The following is a 13,070-nucleotide window of genomic DNA, read 5'->3' as shown; positions in this document are numbered from 1 at the left end:
TAGTTTAGTTTAAACTATACTGAAGTACTGCCTGTATCAAAACCTCCTCAGCATCAAATATTACTCTTCATTAGGAAGAAAAACATTGTTTCCTAGATCAAGTTTGGTCAACAATAATTACCAAACTGTACATACTGGGGGCCTATTCATCTTAAAATAAGCTCCTGAATGACACTGGGTTTTTTAATGCTGCTTCCTAGACCTCTAATGGCAGGCAGAATATAATTGTTCTGCCAGTACAGTAGGGCAGTGAGGAAAACCCCTTCTTTAGAACAACCTTTTCCTCAAGAGTTCAAAAGAGAGAAAAATCATGCCCTGTAAGTCATTAAAACCCAGGTAACTAGAAAAAAAAGGGTATCAGTTACATGTTCTTTACAGCCAAGCTTTTTGCAAAAAGCAAACTTCCAACTCATTTTCTGGAAACTGAGGTAGAAAATTAGATATGAGGGAATAGAAGAATTAGGATTTCAACAGCTTCAGGCTGACCATCACATCCTGCTGAACCATAAATGATACACCACACATTGTAGAGCATGTGATTGCATATAAAACAAAGGTAAGAGTGGAAAAGATTCCCTGCACCTTTTTAAAAGACTGCTTGATACTACTGTGGCATTTATAACCCAGAGAAACTAAAAACAATCCAACACGGAGTCTTTCTTTGCAAGTGTAAAAGAACACACAGGAAACAAAAAGTGGCGATAATGAATACTTCAAGCACCATTAGAGAAATTCACCATTAAAGAAAGAGCACTATATTTTAAAAGACTAAAAGGAGTCCTTAGAAGTGTCTTGTTTGTAAGATGTAATACTATCAACAGCCATCACAACCCCTTTTAAAGACATTGGTTAGTATCTTAACATTCACCGTGAAACATTTTATGTGCATTCCTGTCAAGGTACTCAGCGGTGGCTTATACTCTCCATAATGCTGAATGGAAAACTGTATTTCAAGAAATCCAGCGAAATACCTTTATCTTTCCAAAATTACAACACTACTGATTTCACTTAAATACACTTTCTCTGCCACTATGAGAACAATTACATAAGAACAGTCTTTTATATGAAAAAAACCCAGTCTTTAGCTATTTTCCTGCGACAAATGTAGAAGTATTTTTATAATTTTAGATTCAACTTTTCAGGTGAAACCAGGGCACAACACCCTCACTAACAAGGGTCTGATTATTATTAATGTTTTGAAATACATTAGTATCTCAAGGCCAACCAGTAACGGGAAAGTGTTAAACGTATAAAGGAGATGACTTAAAGACAGGCATTTCTTAATGTTTTGACTTTATCTTTACAGAAGTGTTCGCATACAATATTTGCTGCATTTCTATTTAATATGCTGAACACATTCAAGTGCTCTGAAAGTCTTACCTGCAAAGGCAGACCATCAAACCAGTACCAGTAGCTAACAGCCAAGTACTATTTAAGCAGGTGAAAGTATACAAAACTAGCATCCTATACATGTGATCACCAAGAGAGTTAGACTGCTTTTCAGTAACTTTCACAAAAAACTGGAGTGTTCTTATTAAAACTCCCTCTCTTTTCCTCACATTCATGTGTTTTAGGCATATTAATATTAAGCCAGAGACCCTGGGGTTTTTCCCCTTTTTATATACAGATTATGAGAATACTTATTTTGGAGCAAATCGATGGATTAATTACATGGTCCTTAGAAATTTCCTTGCAAAACAGCAAGCAATGGTCTTATCTAACAAAGAACAACTTTAAGATGGCAACAGCAACTTACAGGATATACTAAAAATGCATTCAATGCGGTATTATTTAGAAAATACTGATTCCCGTTATACTTACATAATGATTCTTCTGTTCAGGAACCAATATTTTCGCCTATGCCTGTCATATCCAATAGGTTCATGTCGAATGTATGGTTTGTTTTTTTGGATTTCAGCAACACAGTCAGTTACTCCAGGCACCTTATGTGCTACGCAGACCTCACACTGCCATTCGTCTTCTGGTACCTCTTCAAGAGGTGGTTTCACGCACTCCAAATGGTACACAGCTGAACAAGTTTCACAGCAAAGCAAATCCCCAAGTTTGTGACAAACCCTACAATGATCATCATACTGAATAACACCTTCTGACATTAACTCTTCACGTGCAATGTTTGTTGTAAGAAACTGATCCACTAAGAACTGCAGAACTTTGATTTTATTCTCTACTGGTCCATAAGGATAGTCCTCTGTCTCTTGGTAAGGAAGAACATGATGGTATTCCTTGTCACTCTCACAATATACCCGCAGAACCTCTGGCCACGTCATTCCATCTATGAAATACAAAGTGGAATTAACGCTATCTTTGAGGTCAGCAGGTCCAAAGGTAGTATTTGAAGTGTCTTCTTCACGTAAAACTGCTTTTAAAAGCACTATATGCATCTCTGCCATAAGTGTGCACTGCTCTTGACTTACCAGAGCAGCACAGAAGTCCTCAAAACGAAAAGGAGAGAGGCGTAAAACAGTGCCAAAGTTCCTTAGTACCTCATAGATGGCAATAACATTCATTATATGCTCACTAGGCACCATTAAGTCCTCTGAGGATTTAGGAAACTCCAAGGGTGGGATATCTTTTTCTTCCAATATTGGAGAACGAGGACGATGCACTCTTGGTCTTCTCCTACCTGGAATAAAAAGCAACAGTAAGAATTTTGCCATTCACTGGTCAACTTGTTTAAACATCCATGAACAATGACTGCGTCAAACTTTCTAAACCACTGTCAATTAAAGATTTACATCTTCAGTTACACAACGTGATAATTCACCTAATAATCTTATAATTTAACAGTATAAAAAATAAAACACACAAGCTAGCTGAAGGTTTGCTTTAGACACCGAGAGCAGTTGCATTTCCCCTGTAATCTGATGAAGCTTTAAAATGACAACTAGAATTTTAATTGTTCAAATTACTTAAAAGAGATGTTTTCCTCAGCCAAAATATTTAGATTTTTTTCCTCATTTTTACTCAGCATGACTTGTTTATCATTCCTTCCTGGAAATTTAATTTTAAACTTAAAGCATCCAGCTTCAAACAATAGACGTTTTGCATTTAAATCCTGCAAGCTATTCTCCTGTCCAGCCATAGCACACAGAAAGATCATTTCAAGCAGATATCATAGGACATCAATTTCAACCGAATTAGAACACAAAACAGAACCTAAATCCCATTCTCCACTGCCTTTTAACTGGAGTATTTAGCCTGGATACTTACAAGCCAGAAACAAAAGTTAAATGTGATATTATATGAAAATGCTTCAGGAACTCCCAATCTTTCAAAACAAAACACACAAAAAACCTCCCCCCACATGCTTCAATGAGCCAGGAGATATCTCCACAGAATGAGGAGGCGGCAGATTTAGGGAAGGACAAAGCCTAACACAAAAAGCTTGTCTGAAGACCTGTTTCACTACCTAAAAGAATAGATACTGAGTATAATTAATTCAGACTCAGATGCTAATTCAGATGAGATGCTGCACCTTCTTCCATTTAATTCCACTATCCTTGATGCCAAGCAGAAGGGAAAACAAAAGAGGAAAGCCCCTGTACACGGCACTAACTACCAGAGAGATGAAATATTTCCATCTTCTATCAAAGTATCCAGCTACATGCAACAGCTGTCTTGCAGCTATCAGTTGAAGTATTAATATGCACTCATTAAACCTACTTCCTTTATAAAAAAAAAAAAACCAACAAAATCAAGTTTAGACAATCTCATAAACTTATCATAAAACCAGCTTCTTGTTTTAAAACCAAGTTTCAAGTCATCTTGGATGTTGCTGTGAACAGGAAATGGTTCTCTGTGGCATTTGTTCAACCCATCCAACTCCCTCCAATACTCCCACAGATACAGGAAATAAGTCTAATAGGGAGCAAGACCTGCTAAAGCAGGCAGATACCCAAAGACAGATCCTGCTGAATCTAAATACACCATCACTGAAACTTTAATGCACTGAAAAGGAAAGGAAAAGGATACCAAAAAGAGAAGCTACCTTTCAGAAACACCTTGACACATAACAGACAGTTTGCCAAACGATTCCATAAGATAAATAAATCAATCATTGAGTTAGATGGGCAAGATGACATCAGATACATCTCTGCCTCTCAAACTTTAAAGAATGAAATCTTCCACAACAAATTAGACACTCTAAAGCAATATAAAGATGATCTGCCAGATGTTTCCATTACAGAAGTAATGGGTCAACATCATCTGCATACAAAAATAAATTTCCAAGTTTAGTGAAGTTTGAGTTCTGCCTGTGGAAAGCGAAGGAATGCCTGTATGACTGTCTTCCAAGATGCTCTTACACAAATAAGTGGAAAATGTTTAATCATGGCAAACACACAAAACCACAGGAGTTTCACAGCCAGACACAAAGCAAGAAACATCTAGATTAAACTCAACTTTCCTATCTCCACGATCCAATGCTATCACCATGATGCATGCATAAACCAGAGCTGGTTTAATTAAAAGACCCCAAAGCAAAGCACACACTTGCACACTCTGATTAAACTATGTTACGGTCCTGAAGCTTCCTTCAGTATTGCAGGATGGTGTAGGACCAGCCCTAGTAGGTGATCATGCAATATAACTGCAGCACAAAACAGATATTCTGACACTACTGATGGTCTTCACAGAGTCCAAGTATCACAGAAAGTGGCAGGGCTACAGACTAGAATTTCCTGCAGTGTTTGCCACTGCAGCAGCAGAAAAACATGTTTGTCACACAGTAAAGCCATGAAAGAAACAGCCTTTCAAGAAAGTATGCAGCAAGAATGATAACCCTGGTTTACCTAAATTAATCAGAATTTACAAACCCCCTCAGTAAAGATAAGCTAAAATAAAGGAACACTGCTCAAAGAAGCAAAGACTTCTTATTTCTTCTCATTTGTTAAGATTTCCTACTCCAAGAACAAAATTACTATTGTCTTTTGCATTGCTTTTATCCTCCATTGAAAGAAATCCCAAACAAACAAAAACCTGACTTACCCTACACCATCTTTGTTGATGTCTCTTTCACAAGAGAGAAACACTGGTATATTTCTTACATCAAATTAACAGGAGAAGCACAAAAAGGAACCTTAAAATGGGCATTCCTAACGTTTTCTGAAAAAGTTTAAGCCCTCTAACATCTCACCTTACAGAGGAAGCATATTGGTACAGTTAGAGGTCTAGAATAAATGTGTTATTGGGACACAAAGATTGTCACACTACCACAATTCTTCATAAAGAATTGATTTTTGGTGCAAGTACAGTGCAACAGTGTGGTTGCATTATTCACACCACCCTTCATCTTCAATTTAAATCAAGTCACATATTTTCATGTTTGCTTTAGTATACAGCACAGAAATTTCTGAAGTAATTGTAAAGGTAGTTTAGACAATAAGGAAAAACATACTGCATAATAAAACGTATGCTCCTTTGCCCACTGCCTTGTGAACATGGTAAGCAACCTCATGGTACGCAGCCCAGTTACTGTATCATACCACTCAACACTGCCAATCCACTGTAAATCACTGTAAATCTGTAAATTTACAGTACTGTAAATCACACACCACATTTCAAGAGCTCATATAATTTCTCTTTTTGGACACTGAACTGCTTTGAACAATTCTGCACTGCATATAATCCATTTTCCAGAGCTAAACAAAGAATGTATTCAAAGATGTAAGAAATGGTACCCAGACATATTTCCTTGAGTGGCTCCGTGGCATGGTATTGAAAATCCTTCCATGTTTATTTCAAATTTCACTTTCAATTTGTTATTGATTTTTGCTGTATCCAGCCTGAACAGAACTTGAAGCCACGAAGGGAATCACAAAGTCTGATTCGGAAATTCACAAGTTCCAAGCCGATTTGCACTTAAACATATCCCTGTTCAATGCATTGAGCGCAATCTCAAGAAACACTCCAAACAACTTTAAAAAACAACCCCAAAACCCCAAACCAACAAAACCAACAGTCTAATCTCCAGTGAAAAATATGAACATCCTCTGCCCAGGTGCTCATAAAATTGGAAGTACTCTAAGTGGCTGTTGAACTTAAATTACAAGTGTGGACCAATGGAATATGATATAACAATGACAAAGTCCTATGGCCTCTGTTTCGGGCTGAAATGTTGTATTCTGCTGATTGGGTGGATAACCCTCTCCCTCACAACTAGCCCAGACAGCTGAAGAAAGGCAGTTTGGAATTCCAAATAAGGACTCCAGGCTTCCTTGTGATTCTGATAATAACAATTTCCTCATTGCCGGTTATCTGCAGCATGCTGACAACCTGCACAGCTCACACTATTTAGAAGCAGTCTGAACTTCTGTGAAGGTTTTTGAAGCTCACAGTTCATGTTTACCCAACTGCTCTTCATACATACCCTCAAATTCTGAAAATCAGTCTTCCTACAGTAAACGTATCCAACTTTGCAAGCTTTTCACTTTCAAAGAAAATCTTCTCCTCACCCCAAGGCAACACATCCAGGGCTTGAATTTGGTATTCGCTGTCAGACACACCCACCCTCCAAACCAAAACCATACCCCAGTACCTTCATATGCACTTAAAATAACATACAGAATTGAAATAGCTTAACAAATGAGTGCAACGACCACACTGAGGAGGCAAGAGAATTACACTGCTGCTCTTTTCCTAACTTTGTATTACTACATCACCTACTGCATTAATTTCTCTTGTTATAGTTAAATAACTTTGGATAAATCATTTTTATGATGTGCCCTGGGTAATTTCCCATTTGTGGAAATCTCATAGCAGCAGGGTTTTTTTAAGTAAAAAATGAAACTTACTTCTGTACTACTTTGTCTAAACCAAAAGAACATGAAGAGGATTCCAGAGCAAGTGTCCAAACAGCAGGTACGTCACCTTTAAGCACCTGACTAGACTTCAAACTGAATCTAGATGTACCTACTGTCAATTAAAGAAAGTCAATTTACACACTGAAGATTCCCCAAATGGACTCCAGCTTTATTACATGTGAATTGTATACTTCTAAGATCCTTTCTGCATATTAACCAAATCCCTGAATCAAACTCCACCTTCAGGTTTGAGCCATTACAAAGAAAGAAAAAGTCCACCTCTACACCATTCAAATTCCATAGCTTTATTTGGCAAGAGAAACTGATCTACCAAGGGCCTCCGGCTGCCATGATTGGACTATTTACAGGATCCAGATCATCTTGAGCATCTCAGCGTTATACTTCTATCTAGCATAAACTTCTTCTAATCACATTCCCTCACTACTTGTCTCCAAAAGTGATGAAGTCTGCAATGGCTGCCTGTCCCTATTTTGAATTCTCTAATGGAAGAGCTGCCTGTAATTAAGATTAAAGAGTAAACAATTTTATTCACATGGCACATTTAATTATAGATATTGATAATTACAGCCTACACTTACTATAATCTATTAAAATAATTTATATTACAAATATTTAAGAAACACACTAATGATGTTTGCAATAAAATAAAATTACTGAAGTAACAGGCTCAGCACCCAAACCCAGAATTTACTGAAGCACTTCAAAAAAAACCAAACCCTTGCTTTTTTTCCTTTTTAATTTCCATCTATTCAACTTATTCAGTCCCTATGCTGGCCCTCTCAAAATTCAGAAATAGAGTATAAAAGGACCAAAAACCTTGTCTCCATTTTCACTGACAGACTGAAAGAATAAAGGGGAAAGTTACATCCATTCTTTAACTCTTTAGCACAGGAGAATATGGAACTTAAAAACATTTTAACCATCTTTAATATCTTCTTGTTTATGTAGTTTTAATTTTAAAACTACACATTTACGTGGTTTAGTTTTAAAACAGAGTATCTAAACCAACTATTTACATAAGTGTCCAGAATACAGAAAAGGCTATACCATGACTAAGTATGAATTCCATGCTTTGTGCTTTAGTTGTATTCCCATTACCATACACACATAGCCAAACAGAAAGGACAAAAATCCCGTTTTGCCTTGTTTCAATTGTTACGTATCCCTTTACTCCAGATGTACAGTGCTAGTAAACACAGCCTTTCAGCCCAATATATTTCAGGTGATGGACTGGTGGATGGAGGCCTTACATAATAAATACTCTGCCAGAACCACTGTCTTGTTTAAACAGGGAGACAGTGGTAGCGGTACTGGTATGACCTGAAAAATAAGCACTGGTTCCAGTATTTCTTGATTAGAAAGCTCACAACTGGTCTCATTTCTCTTCTCTAAAAACTTTCCCTTCCTCTTGATTTCTCAGCATTTGGGCTCTAAGACTCCAGCTTAGAGTTCCTGTTCACAGCTACAATGGAGAAGATACAGTTGGTAGAGTATAGGGGAGGGAAAAGACAGACGGAGGAGTTTCAGCTATTTTGGTTATCTGTCACAGGAGGGGGGAAATAATTATAGCACAAACCCCCAGTATAGCACAAACTCCACAAAACTGACCCCAGCAAGTGAAAAAACTTCACATTTCCCCCCAGTAAGAGATAAGTTTTTTGGTTTCAAGTTCATCAAGTCAAATCACACTAACACAGAGGTCCACCATTAGTACAACAGAAGTGGGTTGGTTTTGCTCTCCAGATCATGAGTCACTACTGAAACTTCTCAAGGTAAAGACCAACTGGCAATTATATGATGTCCTGGAAGCATGAGTACTCCTTACAGAGGATGCCCTCTCCTAGGTTTTCCTTCCTCCTGGAAATCTGGCTTTTAACTACCCTCCTAAACTCACTAAGACTCTCCTTTTTTTGCGTGGTTTTAATAAACGTACAAGAATCAGACATTTGCTGTCCCAAATTGCTACACTTCACCAGGCAAGATTCAAATAGACTGTACAGCAACACACAAGGTCTTGTCAAATATCACTGATAAAACTGAAACCAGTTGATGAAAATGCATTAGAGAACTTTTTCTGTGCGTTTTTCTTTTCTTTTTCCCCTCACAGCAGAATGCATGAACTGGATATAGCTACTTGTTTGCCACAGCAATACCCAAACTGGTTCCTTAATTAAAAGCCAACCTCTTGGGAGAACATTTGTTCAGCTTACACCAAAGAAGAAAAAGCAGTAAAATGAATAAGTTTAGCATGAAATAAGAATATATTATGAAAAACAGTACCAAACCTGTAAAATTTAAATCTTTTTCTTGAGATAGGACAAAATTAAAGGGCTTGACTTATACAAAACACTTTTTTTGCCTTTTAAAAAAGCCAACATGACAATCAACATGTTTCTAATATTCACAAGTTTAAATCTCTTAGAAATTTCCTGAAATAATAAGATGCATTAGTAGCTATTTGTAAGTGCAGCTCCAAACAGAGTTTTGCTCTGCAATACCCATACCTACCCCAAATCGATTTATTTTGCCTGGAAAAGTAAAAACCACTGTAAACCAAATAACCCGACAAAAAACTTAAAACCTAACCTGACATAAAAAATGAGACTTTCCAAGCATCAAAAAAGGTTTGGAAGTTGAAGTGAAAATGAAAAAATAACCGGTTACTAGACTAGATCCTGAGGGCACCCATACCACAGAAACTCTCAACACATGCTCCTAAGTTTAACTAGCGCTTTGCACTGTACAAAACCAGATCTTCATGTTCTTTAACCACTGTCTGAAAACCTTAAAACTTCTGGCTGTGTTTCACTTTGTACATCTGCTGTACTACACTTCTAAATCAATTTTACATTAACAGTTTAATTTCTCAGCATCGTGGCCATCAGTACACTCTCTGTAGGAGCCAAGAATACAAACCCCATATATTCTAAGGCATCATTTTAACATTTGGATAACTAGTGCGAGACAAGCAGATGAGATCCCACACTGGCATTCCAAGAAGTACCTGGAGGAACAACTTTTCTGTGCCTAGAGCCCAGGAGGCAAAAAGGTAGCACTAACATAACAATCTTCAGGAACATTCTGACAGATAATTTCTTAGCTGGCACACACTCGGGATAAGTTGCAACTAATTTCAGAAGTTAGTAAGCTCTGAGAGACAGCCCCGGTCTACTAAAATCCACATCAATTCACCTTACACCAGTTCTGTTCAGTACAACGGTCAGCTATTGAATTTTACTGCAGCCCTACAAAGTTTGCACAATAAACGCAGCAAAATATTCTACCTTTCACAACATACAAACTTTGATAACGGCACGGTAATTGCTGCACAGAGCTTCTCAGAAAGATGACTGAAGTGACAAAAGCTCTTAGATAAACCGGAAATTCGCATGTCAATGCAACAGAATCAGCCAGCAATTTACTCCTTCTACACCATTTCTTTGCTAGGACTCTTCTGTTTTTCATGACTGGCATGATGAACTAGTGATAGTTCCTCTGGAGTAAAATCTAAATTCAGATTATTAAATGGTAAAATAAGAGCTTGACAGATTTAGAGAACAGGGTACCCTGGGTAAGATGGTTGGGAGGCTGGTAAATCTTCTCACATGACAGACAAAAGAGGCTGCGTATCTTACTGTTCTATCTCAATGTTTCCACTTAAACTATTCTTCAAGAGCATGAAAACAGGTTAAGAGATATAAAATTACTACAGACACACAAAACACAGCACCTCGTTTCCAGTTAAATACATTCACAATGAAAATGAAAGCACACTAGTGAAGTAATTGGTTAAGAGAAGTGATGGACAATCAGTGCAAATGCTCAGGCTAGCAAAAGCCATCTAAAAAAAAATCATATATTTAAAGACAAATATTTTGGCTCACAACTCCACTGCTGTGCGTTTGCTTGTTAGAGAGTCTGATAATTATCTCAGCCAAAATCTAGATGTACAGGTCTTCCTAAAACTAGTTTTCCTGGTTTTTGACAAAGAAAATCAAGAAGCGGAAAATGAAGGACTTGTAGACATGTTGATTAAGTCCTCCTTTTAAAATGCTACAGCATATGGACAATACTTGATACACGTAATTGTGGCAAGCCTAAAGTAGAACTTGCAGTGGACAGGTAATGGCAAAAATGTTTAGTGATACAAGACATATACAATAGCTATTCTAAAAGTACATCTACCTTCTGGGGATACAAATGGATAAGAGGAGGGACATTATACACATACAGACCCTCTACCAAAACTCTGTCCAGCAGAAGAAAAAGCAATGATAAATGTCATATGCATTCACACAATAAGCTTTTACTGTACCATTATTAAGCATTATATCAAAGGTGTTTTACCATTTCTAGGATTTTGTTTCTTTAAATACTTTAATAATACAGTAAAAAAGCACTCCTGGATTCCAGTTCAAGATATATCATAAACTCTCCAGCAAAGCACAAAAATTGAGCCTTTCTTGGCTACAGACATTGCACTGTGATCTTTTAATTCATTATTCAATGTAAGCTTGAAAAAGTTGTAAAAATCTGTCACTCATTTAAGTGGACGTGATTTATGTGTAAAATCTTGTTTGGTAGAAGAGTTTGATTGGAACTGCAATTTTTCAATACTCTGCTCTCAAAAAATAATCTCTTCAGCTGCACATGGTTAGGGAAGCTAAGTAGAGAATAATCATTCATCATCATCTCTAGTAGAAAAAACCTAGCGGGCACTGCATGACTCTGTTTGGGGCCAGCTTGGAGAAGGCAATCCTTCAAGCTCTCCAGTTACTCACAGGAACTTTGCCACTGTGTATTACAACTTGTCTGGTTTGATGATAAATATACGAAAGAAAAACCCCTGTATCTAAACATAGCTAAAGACCAGTTATGGCTCAGCATGCACCTGAATCAAAGAGCAGAGCTCACAGAAAACTCTGAAGACAGATCACTGCATGCGTGCCCTACTCATAGCACTCTTCTCAGCACTGGCCACAGTAAGATAAAGACATGCTGAGGTTAGGTGAATCTTTTCCCCACCTGTTAATGCTGTTCTAATTCAAGTATCTCTTCCTGAATAAGACTAGGATTTCAATTAGTGCCACAACTGTGTAGCACCACTCACAATTTAGGTATTTGTTCAGCAGAAACAAAACAGGCTGAGCTGCTTGAATGAAAAAGTTTTGCACTTTCTTTGCAATAGGGCAACAGCATTTCTGGGAAAGAGGAGGAAGACCTTTAGGCAAATACTGAGCTAATGAGAACTGGCAGTAAATTGCCAAAATAACAACATAGATGTTTTAACTATCAAACACCCAATGTAACAACCCAAAAAAGCACATAAGGATGAAAATGCTTACTTAAGCTTTATCTTATAAAAGTTAACTGAAGTTACCCTGACCATGTAAGAAATAAACACATAAATTATCAAAATGGTTTCTGATACACCTCAATACCACACAAAACCTGTCTATGCTTGTACAACAATGCGCACAGAAGTATCTTATTTGCCAAAACTCTTGAGTACATTTCAAAAATTGAATACACCCATACTCTGCAGAACTCATTTTAAACCTGGATGCTCATGTAAGAAGTACTTTCCGGACCAGGCCAATTAAAGTAATAAAAATATTCTTTCCCTGACAAAAGCATTCCCCAAAAAAGTACTAAAAATTGAAGTTACCATAAGTAAGAAGAAAATAAAGAGTTAAAAAGTCAAGAGAGTACTGGAAAGGTTTTTTTCCTTCTGTGAAGCCAGACCTCAATCTTTAAGGTATTAAATATTCACAAAAAAAAAATCTGATGGCAGTTCATCCCTGCAACAGGTAAACTAACACCTTCAAAATTAAATCAAACTCGTTTAGTATTGATTGTACTTGTTTTGATTCATTTAGGTTCCTGAGCATATGGATATAAATACATATATATTAGACAGATACCCAGAGGTCTTTAAGGACTATGAAGTCACATAATGAGCTGATACCATTAACTCACCAAAATAAAAACAAATGACACACTAACCAGTACTTCCCCCTTTTATAAAGTCAGCTAACTACTCTGAACTACACTCCTTATTTAATTAAGACGCAGCGCATTTACACCAACAACCTGTTCCTCCCTCCCTCCAAATCGGTCAAATACTTGTACAACAGCAGCTCCTCTGACCCTGTAGCCCAATTCAGAAACACTCCTGGGTTATCCCTGAGTTTAACTACTCTCCTGGTTCAAAGACTTTAAAAAGAA

The 13,070-nt window shown here is 37.2% G+C and overlaps 1 protein-coding gene across 12 annotated transcripts in view; it reads right to left on the bottom strand.

The window, feature by feature from the left end:
• The window catches only part of BPTF (bromodomain PHD finger transcription factor), a 52,868-nt gene that overhangs the window by 37,876 nt on the left and 1,922 nt on the right, over nucleotides 1-13,070 (bottom strand). For 11 of the 12 annotated variants that reach the window (XM_061455295.1, XM_061455292.1, XM_061455299.1 and 8 more), the window contains exon 2: nucleotides 1,822-2,644. In XM_061455295.1, coding sequence (XP_061311279.1) covers nucleotides 1,822-2,644 — 823 coding nt within the window. Of the gene's footprint in view, nucleotides 1-1,821; nucleotides 2,645-13,070 lie in introns of those variants that run through there. The other variant, XM_061455304.1, reaches the window with a different exon arrangement.

This window comes from Pezoporus flaviventris, unplaced genomic scaffold, assembly GCF_033815535.1.
Source record: "Pezoporus flaviventris isolate CSIRO_AGI_PZ_B2104156 unplaced genomic scaffold, CSIRO_AGI_Pfla_v1 ptg000020l, whole genome shotgun sequence".
NCBI classification, from domain to species: domain Eukaryota; kingdom Metazoa; phylum Chordata; class Aves; order Psittaciformes; family Psittacidae; genus Pezoporus; species Pezoporus flaviventris.
Note: the sequence above shows the minus strand (reverse complement) of the source record. Positions and strands in the feature narration are given on the sequence as shown.